Source organism: Blennius ocellaris (genome assembly GCF_963422515.1).
Source record: "Blennius ocellaris genome assembly, chromosome: 2".
NCBI lineage: Eukaryota > Metazoa > Chordata > Actinopteri > Blenniiformes > Blenniidae > Blennius > Blennius ocellaris.
The window spans coordinates 12,915,672-12,929,470 of NC_137651.1; the positions used below are offsets into that span (position 1 = coordinate 12,915,672).

General features: G+C 39.4%; 2 protein-coding genes across 2 annotated transcripts; both read right to left on the bottom strand.

Moving 5' to 3' along the window:
• Window positions 1-1,069: 1,069 nt before the first annotated feature.
• Window positions 1,070-5,048, bottom strand: LOC308137619 (extracellular calcium-sensing receptor-like; the record flags this gene model as incomplete). The annotated part of the gene is made up of 10 exons (XM_080506371.1): window positions 1,070-1,492; window positions 1,917-2,198; window positions 2,423-2,616; window positions 2,715-2,838; window positions 2,926-3,135; window positions 3,255-3,728; window positions 3,916-4,038; window positions 4,153-4,332; window positions 4,489-4,580; window positions 4,850-5,048. The coding sequence occupies 10 exons, from the start codon at window positions 5,046-5,048 to the stop codon at window positions 1,070-1,072; spliced, it is 2,301 nt and encodes a 766-aa protein (XP_080362497.1).
• A 2,414-nt stretch (window positions 5,049-7,462) lies between these two features.
• LOC308143292 (extracellular calcium-sensing receptor-like) lies at window positions 7,463-11,660 on the bottom strand (the record flags this gene model as incomplete). The annotated part of the gene is made up of 10 exons (XM_080514031.1): window positions 7,463-7,885; window positions 7,975-8,256; window positions 8,896-9,089; window positions 9,238-9,361; window positions 9,465-9,674; window positions 9,840-10,313; window positions 10,415-10,603; window positions 10,685-10,864; window positions 11,280-11,371; window positions 11,459-11,660. 10 exons carry the CDS (start codon window positions 11,658-11,660, stop codon window positions 7,463-7,465), a joined length of 2,370 nt encoding a protein of 789 aa, XP_080370157.1.
• Between the last annotated feature and the right edge of the window lie 2,139 nt (window positions 11,661-13,799).

Below are 13,799 nucleotides of genomic sequence, written 5' to 3' on the forward strand. Positions count from 1 at the left end.
GCAATGTTTCCAGTCAAATCCTCAAATTGTAATGGTTAAATGATGAGAGTAGTCTCTATATTAAAGGTCATGGATAGCCAATAATCAATTAATGTCAAAGATTAAGCCTGGGTTGTGGTATACAACTGGGTTGGGCTCCAACTCTCAAAAGACTATCTTATCACAAAAATGTATTTTATCCTGCGGACATTATTTGAGTATTAGGCGAACTATGAAATCTGGCCAGGATTTGTTGAAAGGAAGGTGTATATATCATTTGACATTTTCTTACATTTAACATGTTCAGCACCTCTGAAACTGCATTTAATATTTTGTTGGGGAAGACATTCCAGATGTGAGACTGCAATCCGTGAGCATATATTAGATATTGTGAGTGTATGACTGGAAGATACTGAGTGACAAGACCGACAGGGAGTTGCTCAACATTGTATTTGTGTTCAGAACTGGACTCACATTTGTTTTCAGCAATAAATCTTTGCAAATATGTTGACCATGCAGGTGGAGGACCGAATGCAACGTCCAGACTATTGCACGAAAGATAAGCAGATTGAGATCAAGGAGGAATCTCAATCAGTGGAGGAGGAGGAGGAGGCACAACAAGGGTAGTTCAGAAAATGGAGGCAGTATCTGTTATATATAGTATCCATGTAGTTAATCTGTGGCTTTCAGTAGTCTCCCATTGCACCAAAATAATAATGTAATAAACATGCATGCATCAAAACTGTTGTGAATTTCAGACCTAAAAGTGGATGTAATAACTTCATCACAAAGAAAATCCATGCTGCAGCTTGTATTTAATAGATATTTCACATGCTATACTCAGAAAATGAAACATTCTGATTAACTGTTGTAATATGTTATCAATTACAGATCATTTTAATTGTGAAAATCTGGAGTGCAATTTCAAACTCTTTTAAACAGGAATACATAATAAACATCAAATTTAAATCTGAAATTGTCACCCAAAATCTTTCTGTAATGACAAATTAGGCTTTCACCTGAAGCACAACACATACAACACATACATACATGCAGCTTTGCATAATATACCTATATATATGCTCTCTGGCTACCTGGTCATCAGGTGTTTCTTTGTGTTTTTCTCAGGCCTCAAAAGAATGATGAAACATTTGGGAGCAAAGATACAGAGCAGTAAACCAGAGCTTGAGGACAAGATGGCAAAAACCTCCACAGCAACAGTGTATTTCCCGGGAGAGCTGACATAAGCAGGGACAAAGGCCACCCAAACAGCGCAGAAAATCAGCATGCTGAAGGTGATCAGTTTGGCCTCGTTGAAGTTGTCTGGTAGGTTTCGTGCAAAAAAGGCCAGAATGAGGCAGGTACAGGCCAGCAGGCCAATGTATCCCAGGACCAAAGAGAAGCCCACCACAGAATCCATAGCACACTCCATGGTGACCTTTGACCCTTGGAAACTCAGGTCACGATGAGGCACAGGGGGACTGAGGGACAGCCATATTGTGCAGATGACTATCTGGAGAATAATACAATTAAATTAAAATGATGTAACAGACAAAACATTACTTCATTATAATATAAAAATAATTTTGCCACATAAATAAGGTAAATGCTAATAGAAAATAAAGAAATATGTGAGAAGATGAATTAATAAAAACTCTACAACGAATGTCCAAATTACATATCAATATGTCCCAAATTACTGAGACATATTGACACAAATCAGTGCCCAGAATATAATTGAAGTCTCTATAAAGACGAACAGTGCAAACAATGCTTAAAATCTGTGATCAAGCTACTTTTACATTGCATCCAAATAAAAGTACGAACAAAAATGAAGTATTGGTTACTTTTTAACCACATTTAAATATTAATCAAATATTAATTGAAATATTTGTAATCTGTTACTTCCACCCCTGTCAATAACAAATATGTGTCACCTGTATACAAGTAAGAAGACAGACACTTCCTCTCTGTTGACTTGGACCGAACCACCTGATCAAAGCTTCAGCTCCGGGACGAGCTGAGCGGAAAGCAGCCAGAACAACAATGGTCTTCACTTGGAGGCAAGAAACACAAAGGACAAAGCTGATCCCAAAGGCCGCCTGCTGGAACCGACATGACCAGGCTGACGGACGGCCGATGAACACCAGCGAGCAGAGGAAGCAGAGCTTGAGCGACACGAGCAGCAGGAAGCTCAGCTCTGAGTTGTTGGCTCGTACCTACAAATGACAATATATTACAAATGTATTTGTCTTGTTTTCAGTCACAGTATCTCATCAGACTTATGATAATGACTTCCGGTATTTATTGATCTAATTTCCAATCTAAAGAGACAGTCTGTCAAATAAAACTGATTTCAATATCAATATGCACAGGTGTTCACTGGAGACAATTTGTAGATAAAGTACAGCATAGTTTTGGTTTGTATATGAAAGTTTCTCACCACAGGTGTGTGACGATGCCACAGAAATACTACAAACACAGCTGCTGTCACAGTAGTGCCAGTCACAGCTGCTGTTGTAAGAGTGATGCCCAAGGTTTCATTAAAAGAGAGAAAATCCAGCTGTCTGAGGATGCAGGCGGTTTGTTCTTCATTGGGCCAGAACTCTAGTGGACACCGATCACAGTGGAGAGATCCTGGGAAGGAAAGATTTGAAAATAGAGGTTGATTGATTCCTAAGGCCTTGTGACAGCTCGTTGGGAGCCTGAGGGCAAAGGGTTTATAACATCCTCACCAGATTTGTTGCTGATCTCCCCGTCAGCACAAGGAAAACAATCAAAGCAGCAAAGAGGTTCCCCTTTTCTGGTGGCCTTTTGAGTGCCTGGTGGGCAACTCGCAGTGCACTCAGATTTTGGCACCTAAATAAGATGAAATTGACAGTTACAGAGGAATGACAAATACTTAATCCAGCTTTCAGTGAAACACTGGCATTTATTTCTAATGACCTGATTGGATCGTGTGTTCCACTGAATCGCTGACTCATTGAGGTGAAGGTCAAATCCATCCACTCGTCCAACCAGGACCAGTTTAAATGGTCCTTCAGGAGTTTTCTGCCAGTTGACAAGGTCGTACTGTGCGGAAACATCTGCCCCTTGGAAATAAAACAGTTCACCCTGTGGTGTGGTGAAGTTCACACTCTTCATGTGCTGCAACACCTGTGAAAGTACCCCCCCCCCCCAAAAAAAAATACTGAAACTGTAAAAAGAAGCTGTAGAATTAATTGTTTAGAGAAGTCAAAAATATGTTCTTTTCATTTAATAATGATCATGTTTACCTCTCTAGGTTTGATGTGTTTCGGAGAGTAACATACAGAAATGTTTTGCCCAGATGGGCTCTCTCCGATGGAGCATGAGAGAAAGCTGTGAAGAGCATGAGCCACAGCATACACTGCAAGATAGACATTATATGTCACCCTTAACTGTGAGGTGTCTGTGAAGAGATTCTGCACTCTCTCCAGGGACTCGGTGCCTCTGCAAGGTGGTAGAGAAGCTTTCTGAGGTGAATTGCCTCCAGGGAATTTAGCAGAAGGACTGCAACCAAACTCCTTCTCCCAGAATTCCCTCAAAAAGCCGTCGTCAGGACGATGAGATGGGTTCAGACTTCTGAGATAATGTTCAAATCCAGGTATAGGTGAGCTTCGAATTGCAACACCAAGAACTCCGCCTGCTACTTTACTACTGACAGGATGTTGCAGAAGATTTCCACTGGTGCTCCAAGCCTCACTGGCCAGAAAAAGTCTGTCCGTAACCTTGTAATAATGAGAGGACACATTCACAATCACAGGAAGGTTTAAATGTCACAGGTCTGTGTTGTATTATGCAATGATCAGGGGTTCTTTTTTTGTTTGTTTGTTTATCTCAGCTCCTCACATTTAGTTTGTCCAGCTGCAGAAACAGCTCTCCCACATCTGTATACCAGGCAAAGATTAAAATCACTCTTGCAGTGGATGCTTGAATTGCACGTGCAGCTTGTCTGACATCACCCATAATATTCTCTCTTTTGAGAGTGGCTACAAATGCAAGACACACCTCTGCTCCCTGGGTCTCCTCCTGAAATATCTGGCATGTAAGTGAATAAAAGAGTATAATGACAAAAAAAAGAAAACATATCATTTGTCTCTGAGTAAATATTAAATAATTACTGTGAATTATTCCGTGCGAATGATGTAACACCTTTAATGCTGTGCGGCCATATGCAGTGTTTCCTATCACTGCCCCGATCCAACTCCAGTTGTAGCGAATGGCAAGTTGTGCAACAGCTCGGGCTTGGTAAACGTCACTCGGGATGGTCCTGAAGAAGGTAGGATACTGAAGTCTGTCACTGAGACAGGGACAGCTGGCCAGATAGCTGATCTGAAAGACACATAGGACCACAGCATATGTTTTAGAATGGGACATAACTGTTGTATTCCACAATGGGAAACACACACACACACACACACACACACACACACACACACACACACACACACACACACACACACACACACACACACACACTAAACTCACCAAAGGTATAGAGAAGGAGGCCAGGACTCTGGCTAGTACCATGCTTGTTTGACTTGAACCTGTACCAATAATCAAAGGAACCGGGGAACCACCTGTTGACAACATGAATACATTAATTAAATAACGTCTTACATGCTGCTTTAAAATTACATGAATACATTAAACATATTGTAAATACCCCCCCAAAAAATACATAAAAACTGTAATCATAGAAACATGTTGACACAATATAATTTTGATCTTTTTTTGCTAGAAAAAAAACCAAAAAAGAAACATCTGCATTTGATTCAATTTGCTGTGATCACTCCCGGACAGTGAATGACAGAAATTATAAAGATCTACATCAATTCATCTTTCTTGCCTTTGCTCTCCTCCAGTTTCCCAGCAGAGCAATTTGGAGGTAGAACAGAATTACAGTTGATGCTGTCTCCTCCAATAAGTGACAATGTAGACTGGAGTGACAATGACGTGATCGCACAGTCATCAAAGATGTGGTAGCCCAGCTTCACTCCAGGCAGTAGAGTTGTGCTGTGATTGATTTCCTCCAATGCAAACACCATAGCATAAATATACTGCAGTGGAAGATGTTGCAAACTGAAATGATATGAAAACAAACAGTTGTGAATTTGATGTACAAATCTTTTTTTTCCCATCCAAATATAGAAAATATACAAGAATAAATTATGATTATGCTGCCATTCTAATTTAAAATAAAATAAAGTATCAAATAGAGGTAGAAATATACCCAGTGCAAGATTTGTGATGAGGCTTTAGAGTGAAGTCATTATCTGCGACTGCGGGCTCATGAAGAAGATTAAAGATTCCACCTATAATTACATCTCCATCCTGGAACAGATGTGGGCTTCTAGTTGAACCCCACCGCAAGCAAGTCAAACTCTGAACACACTGCCGGTGCCCGAGCTGTCTGCCCGCTCTCCCCACCAGCAGCAGGGATGGAGCACAGTGACACCAGAGAGCCAAGAGCCACAAGATCAAAGACATGCTGTTCAGATGCATAGAAAATGTAAATAAACTCGGGTGCATAGATGTGTCCCTGTCCCTGTAATGAAACATCAACATGTCAAACAAGTTATCATTTTGAAACAGAGCTCAGTTCAACTTGAAATATTTCACCCACCAACAACAAGCATCCAAACTGTGAGCTGCCCCCCTCCTTCTCCTCCTGCAGGTCAACTGTACTTGTGAATATTTATATGAGTAGTTCATGTTCATTATTAGTATGACTCATGCGCACACTCAGATCTCTAACAGTAACACAACAACAGCATAATTATCTATGGTTACATTTTTGTTGTTGTTGGTGAAAGTAATAAATAATAGGCTAAAGTAAGTTTGAATAATGTCATATTCAACATATTTCATAGAAATGTTCAATACATCTTTTTATATTGAAACCTTCCCTATAAACCCATATTACAAGTTAGCATTTCACTGGGAGATTGACAAGTGGTAAATTAATAATAAGAAGAAAGAGAAATCACAAAAATGCTGTTGTAAAAATTTTTGTGATTTTTACAACAGCATGAATGTTACACTTCAGGGTCACTTTTAAATTATTATTTTTTTTTAATAATAGTAAGGGTGATGGTGAACTGGATACAAGGACATCTAACAAGAAAACGACACACAAAGTTTTTACACAACAAAAGCACCTTGGCACTACTGTTAAAATCTGACTATAAAAGATAATCAATTAACTCTATGGTTGTTGAAAAGTTAACTCACAATAACTATCAAAGCATTACAGTTGTAAAAAAAAATGTTTTTATTGTCTGTTGCAAATGAAATCACTGCAAATTTGACTGGATCTCAGTGTTTCTCTGTCATTCTTTCGTTGTTGTTTTCTGTCATTCTGTGCATCCCTACTGTGCTGATCCTGTTGGGCCTGATAGAAAACTTGAACTGATGAACCAAACAGCGAAAACCACAAAATGATTCCCCCTCTTGAAAAGTGTGTGTGTGTGTGTGTGTGTGTGTGTGTGTGTGTGTGTGTGTGTGTGTGTGTGTGTGTGTGTGTGTGTGTGTGTGTGTGTGTGTGTGTGTGTGTGTGTGTGTGTGTGTGTGTGTGTGTGTGTGCGTGTGTGTGTGCGTGTGTGTGTGTTAATGATATGATCTTCCTCAGGACCAGACAGTTTAACATTGTAAGACCAATGTTTACAACTAAAGAAAAATTATTGATTTGTGAGGGTGAAAACTTTTATTTTGACATTTTTTCACTCCCAAGGTTTTGCATTTCACCATTTTTGTAATTCTTTAACTTTATATGAATTTCAAATGAAGGTACACAGAGTAGTATCAGATGAACATTGTATTGTATTTTATTCACAGTAATTAAAATAATTTCACTTTAGTGACATCAATCTTCATAAAAAAAATGTCTTATGCGTTGATATTATCACACATCATCTGGTATTTTTCTCTTGTAAATGTAGTTTTCATAACATTGTGCAAAAAAACAAAAGCTGTCAACAACATGATAACATGTTTTAATCATGTAAATTAATGCTTGTTTTATTGAATACAAGGTTTGTTACATAAGTTATTGGTATAAACATGAATGTAAATTGTGAATATTTGATGACGAACAGATTGTATTTGCCTCTCTTTTCACTGTAAATATTGTAGAAAAGTAGTAAGTGCCTGAAATAGGAGTTGCAGAAATCACAAGTAACACGCAACATTAAATTATGTCTAATTCTAGGTTGTGTTCAATGCCACTCTGAGTGAACTTAGCTTTAAATCGACAGCAAAAACAAACATCATACAGGAAATATGCACATTGTTTGCTGTTAACTCACATTTGAGTAAAACAAGGGATGAATATATACAAACACATGACAGCTCAAATGAAATAGCTTCGAAAAGGCTATATTTTTGAAGATCACACACCCCAAAAAATGTATAGTAACTTAAAGTACATCCAAAAGGTATATCAGGCTGAGAGCTCGCTTTGTTATCTGGCCATCAAGTGTTTCTTTGTGTTTTTCTCAGGCCTCAAAAGAATGATGAAACACTTGGGAGCAAAAATACACAGCAGTAATCCAAAGCTCGAAGCCAAGATGGCAAAAATCTCCACCGCGACTGCATATTTGCCAGGAGAGCTGATGTACGCGGGAACAAAGGCCACCCAAACAGCACAGAAAATCAGCATGCTGAATGTGATCAGTTTGGCCTCGTTGAAGTTGTCGGGAAGTTTCCGGGCAAGAAAGGCTAAAAGGAGACTGGTGCAACCCAAAAGACCAATGTAGCCCAGGACCAGGGAGAAGCCCACCACAGAGGCCATGTTACACTTCAGGGTCACTTTTAAGCCAGGGATATCTAGGTCAGGCTGAGGCATCGGGGGGCTGAGCGACAGCCAAATGATACAGATGATAATCTTGAGGACAGAAAAAAAATACTATTTGTTACTTTAAATGATTCAAGTAATATAATATACGAAGCATTTTAGAAGCAGAAAAGTCTGACCTGTATAGAAGTGAAAAAACATACACTCCCCCGCTGTTGACTCGGCCCAAACCACTTCATTAAAGCTTCAGCTCCGGGACGAGCTGAGCGGAAAGCAGCCAGAACAACAATGGTCTTCACTTGGAGGCAAGAAACACAAAGGACAAAGCTGATCCCAAAGGCCGCCTGCTGGAACCGACATGACCAGGCTGACGGACGGCCGATGAACACCAGCGAGCAGAGGAAGCAGAGCTTGAGTGACACGAGCAGCAGGAAGCTCAGCTCTGAGTTGTTGGCTCGTACCTTGACACAGGAATGAATATTATAATTATGTACAGGAGACCATCAAATCATTAACAAGAAATGGATATTTCAAATTATAATAGAGAATTTACGTTCACCTGGATAAAAAGTGGGCAACAGCTTACACTTTCTTGTAAAAACTGCTCTCAGTTTTGTTTGTTTCTTTTGATGTTTTGTAAAAAAAAAAAAAAAAAACATCTTTATTTTACTGATTATATTCCGCACATCAAACACAAAAGCAAATAGCATTACTGGCTGTAAAAACAAAAAAGTCTCTACATTGAGTAAAACTGTTCCCTTTCCCTTTGACTTTCCTTTTTTTATGGATTTATGCATGGTTAGTGTAACAATCAATTAAATGTGTGTTGTAAAATGTTTTCAAATGTCTTCAACCACTAAACTTGAAAACTCAATATCAACCCAAATTTAAACCAAAAAAAAAAAAAATGCAATTTATGGACTGTTGACCTGTCCAGGGTATATCCTGCACATAGCTAAATGTTAAAAATGGTATAGAAGATGGATAAACACAAATTAAAACAGGATATTAGGGAAGTTTGCGAATGCTACAATGGAGATAATAGATTGTAAATTTGTATGTGGCCTCAGAACCGTGTGTTGCAGTTGCTTAAGTCTCACCATTGGGGTTTTACGGTGGTGTGTGAACACCATGAACACAGCAGTTGTAACTGTGACACCAGAAACAGCTACAGCAGTGAGGGTGATGCCCAAGGTTTCATCATAGGAGAGGAAGTCCAGCTGGCGTTGGATGCAAGTAGTTCGTTCAGCATTAGACCAGAACTCCGGTGGACATCGCTCACAGTGGAGGGAGTCTGCAAAGAGCACACGTGGACCGGGGAAAGCTGTGCTTGATGTGAAAGTGTAATACAAAGTCAATTTGCACTCTTTTTGTTATTACAACCTATTGTAATGGAGGTTAGAAAAAAAAATGCAAAATATGGGCTACTCCATTTCGTTTACCAGTTTTATTACTAATCTCTCCATCAGCACACGGGATGCAATCAAAGCAGCAGACAGGCTCTCCTTTCCTGTTTGCCTTCCGAGTACCTGCAGGACAGTTTTCACTGCACACTGAAACAGGCACCTAAAATGAGAGAAAGAAACAAAAAAACAAAGTATAATTTCAAAACTGAATTCAATAAGAAAAATGTATTAGATTGTATCTGCTTCTTTCTGTCTTTATTAACTTGATTGGATCCGCTGATCCATTGAATCGCTGACTCATTGAGGTGAAGGTCAAAACCATCCACATGACCAATCAAAACCAGTTTCAATTTCCCACCAGGAGTTTTCTGCCAGTTGACAAGGTCATACTTTGCGGGAACATCCGCACCATCGAAGTAAAACGGTTCCCCCTGTGGTGTGGTGAAGTTCACCTTGTTCAGGTGCTGCATCAGCTGAAAGCATTGATTTAGTGTTTTTTTTTTTTTTTTTAAGAATTCAGTGCCTCAAACGGAATAGAAATACTTTTTTTTTTTTTTTACTTAATAGATTTAACTATATACATCTGCCATTATTTAATAAACATGTCAATTTGAACAATTAAACATAATCATGTTTACCTCTGTAGGTTTGATGTGTTTCGGAGAGTAACATACAGAAATGTTTTGCCCAGATGGGCTCTCTCCGATGGAGCATGAGAGAAGGCTGTGAAGAGCATGAGCCACAGCATACACTGCAAGATAGACATTATATGTCACCCTTAACTGTGAGGTGTCTGTGAAGAGATTCTGCACTCTCTCCAGGGACTCGGTGCCTCTGCAAGGTGGTAGAGAAGCTTTCTGAGGTGAATTGCCTCCAGGGAATTTAGCAGAAGGACTGCAACCAAACTCCTTCTCCCAGAATTCCCTCAAAAACCCGTCGTCAGGACGATGAGATGGGTTCAGACTTCTGAGATAACGTTCAAATCCAGGTATAGGTGAGCTTCGAATTGCAACACCAAGAACTCCGCCTGCTACTTTACTACTGACAGGATGTTGCAGAAGGTTTCCACTGGTGCTCCAAGCCTCACTGGCCAGAAACATTCTGTCCGTAACCTTGTAATAATGAGAGGACACATTCACAATCACAGGAAGGTTTAAATGTCACAGGTTTGCATTGTAAGTATTATGCAATTATCAGTTTTTCAGCTCCTCACATTGAGTTTCTCCAGCTGCATAAACAGCTCCCTCACATCTGTATACCAGGAAAAAATCAAAATCACTCTTGCAGTGGATGCTTGAATTGCGAGTGCAGCTCGTCTGGCATCACTGACAATATTCTCTCTTTGGAGGGTGGCTACAAATGCAAGACAGACCTCTGCTCCATGAATCTCCTCCTGAAATACCTGATGCATAGAATTAAAAAATACATATATTTCAATGTCAGATAGAGAGACAATTTAAAAAGCTGTCACACATTGACCCACCTTAACCGCCATGTAGCCATAATCGTTGTTTGCTATCACAGCTCCAATCCAGGTCCACTTGAAGCGAATAGCAAGTTGGGCAACAGCCCGAGCTTGATAAATATCACTGGCCATTGTTCTGAAAAAGTTAGGATACTGGATTCTGTCACTCAGACAGGGACAACTGGCGGTGTAACTCATCTAAAAGAGAAGAAAACAACAACACATATTTAAAATGTCAAATACAATTAGATTGTCAGAGTGTCATGAATACGTTATTCTCCATCTATTGTCAATAAAGCTTCTAAGTCACAAGTATAGACAAGCACAAAGTGTCTAACCTAATAACAAACAAACTATTGTGATAATTAATTTGTGACCAATTAATGGAGCAAATGAAGGAATAGAACCTTATCTTGCCACTATAAATGCATTTCAAAAATGTTGATATTTATTGAAACACTTCACTTCAAAGTCTACTTCAAATAAATCACAGTGATTTAAAAAAAAAACATTCTACTGTTTTTTTTCTGAAATCCCATTGTTTGATGCTAAATCAATTTTATCTTGAACGTTAAAGGCCTATGATTTCCTTTTGCACTTCAAAAAAACCCACTAAAGGTATGGAGAGAGGTGCCAGGGTTCTTGAAAGTATCAGAGCAGTTTTGGACGAGGCACCTCCAATGATCAGAGGAACAGGCTTGTATGCTGCAGACACACAGAAAATAGAGTCTTCAAATTAACACGAAGCTTTGAACAGCTTGACAAGAAGTATAAATAGCCAACTACATTTACTACCGCTTCTTTTTTCAAATTGCTCCTGGCTGTTGTTGGGCAGGGCCGCTGCATTACAGCTGACGCTGTCTCCTCCAACCAGTGACAGAGCTGCCTGGATAGCCCACGGAGGGAGAGCACAGCTGTCGCGGATGTGGTAACCCAGCTTTACACCTGGCAGCAAAGTTTTACTGTGATTGATTTCTTCCATTGCAAACACCATAGCATGAACATATTGCAATGGGAGGTTTTCCAAACTTGAGAGAGGAAGAGAAAACAAAAACGAGATAAAAGCTTTGTCAAAATTCAATAAACAAGCAGCATAATTATCACATTTTCTGGAAGATAGTGAACAGGTCAATGTAAAATCATTGGAATACTGCAACAGAGGAGTTTGAGGATTACCCGCTGCAAGGTTTGTAGTGCGATTGCTGAGTGAAGTCTTGGTTCAGAGCGGGAGGAGTGAAACGAAGACTGAAGAGCCCTCCGATTATTACATCTCCATCCTCGAACAGACCATTGTCGCCTGGCGTCTGCCACTGAGAACAAATCAAAGCCTGGCCACCCTGCAGGCCCACCCAGAGGCCCAGCTGTCTGCCCACAAGCCCCATGAGGAGCAGGGATGGAGCACGGGGGGACCACAGAGTGAAGCGCCAGGAGAAGCAAGACATGGATGGAACTTCTTCAGGACACTGAAACATATGCACAATAAATAACATAACTTTTCAATGGAACAACATGTATGATAACAAAGTGAAGTAATATCAGTATAATTAGCATTTCTGTAAATTGAAAGATCAAGTTGGATACTTTGAAAACTAAACATTTAAGACATCCAAATACAGAGCAAAAAATAAATGACTGACAAACAGAATAGCAAAACATCAAAATAACTCATACCCCCTCCCACTCTACACACGACAGACATTGGTCTGAATATTTATAATAGCTGTAGAGCCTGTGATAGGGCTGTGGTAAACCAGATGACGATACATCAAATTGTCTCCCTGGAAGGTATGGGCAGACAACAACAATGCTGTTGCACCAATCACCTTCATTAATTAGGATGATTGGTGCATGTTACAGAAGCCACAATATTCACTAAAGATGTCTAGTTTCTACAGGTAGGCAACAATGATTTGCAACATTTTGTGAAATGTAAAATATTCCATTCAAAAATTGTCTACAGTAGATGAAATGCAAAAACAAAGCCAAATATTTTAGCCACACTTGCTCCCCCCCAAAAAAGAAAAAAGAAAAACCTAATACATGGGTTGTACATATTCTAAACCAACATATCTATGTATTACCCCCCTCTTTAGATTGACAGTTTTAGTTTTAGGGATTTCTTTGTCAACCTGCACAGGATTTGTTTTTTATGGTGATAGCTGTAGATTGGTGTCATTTTATTATTTTGATCTGTCTGTCCATTCAATTATCATTACCACACAAGCTTAGGAATATATTCAAGGGATTCTTTTCAAAATTGACAGAACCTTTAAGTCTCATTTTAAGGCTGCTGACTTGATTTTAGTGGATGAAAAGTCAACCTGATATGTGCCAGACCCGTGTTTGCAAGGAGACATCATAGTTCATCCAACCATCCATCCATCCATCAATCCTCAAAACTGCGTATATACTGCTAGAGGGCTGTAGGACAGTGGGTTGTCTTAATTGTGATGTTATGGGTTTTATTCATCATCCTGTCCACGTGTTGAAGTATCTATGGCCAAAGTTTCGAACCCTGAATTGTTACCAATTACTTTCTCTATGTAACTGCAGCGTGTATGTTATTAAGTGAATGTGCCAAACTGCATAAAGCAGCTTGAGGGATTGAAAATGTATTTAATCAGTGAAGTCCATGAACCACTTGTACCAACATCTGCTTGTGGGGCTGACTATGGATAAAGGGACACAATGCATGCATGTTTACCTGGCATACAAGTCATTGAAATACAGTGCATTTTAGAAATTACGTGAGTAATCACATCAACTTCAATGGTTAGTAGAGACATACAACTATAATACAATAATTTTAGTTTCATTTGAACGTGCATTCCATCAAAATATCAAAAGGATCATATGCACATGCATGAATATTGAATCAATGGGGGGGGGATTATCTGTGCTTTTATTATGTCATTCATACATACATGGGATGAAGGTGTTATTAATGTTGGATTGAGTGGCCTCAATTCAGATGCGAGTTTAGACTTTAGGCAGGACAACTTACCCTCGCTGGAATCAACTGAGGTGGCCAGATGCAATGGATTTTGATAACATGGACAACTTGTTTTTTACAATCAACAGTTCTTCTCACAGCAAAGTTTGAAGCACAAAAGCATGCTACGTTCCAGCAATT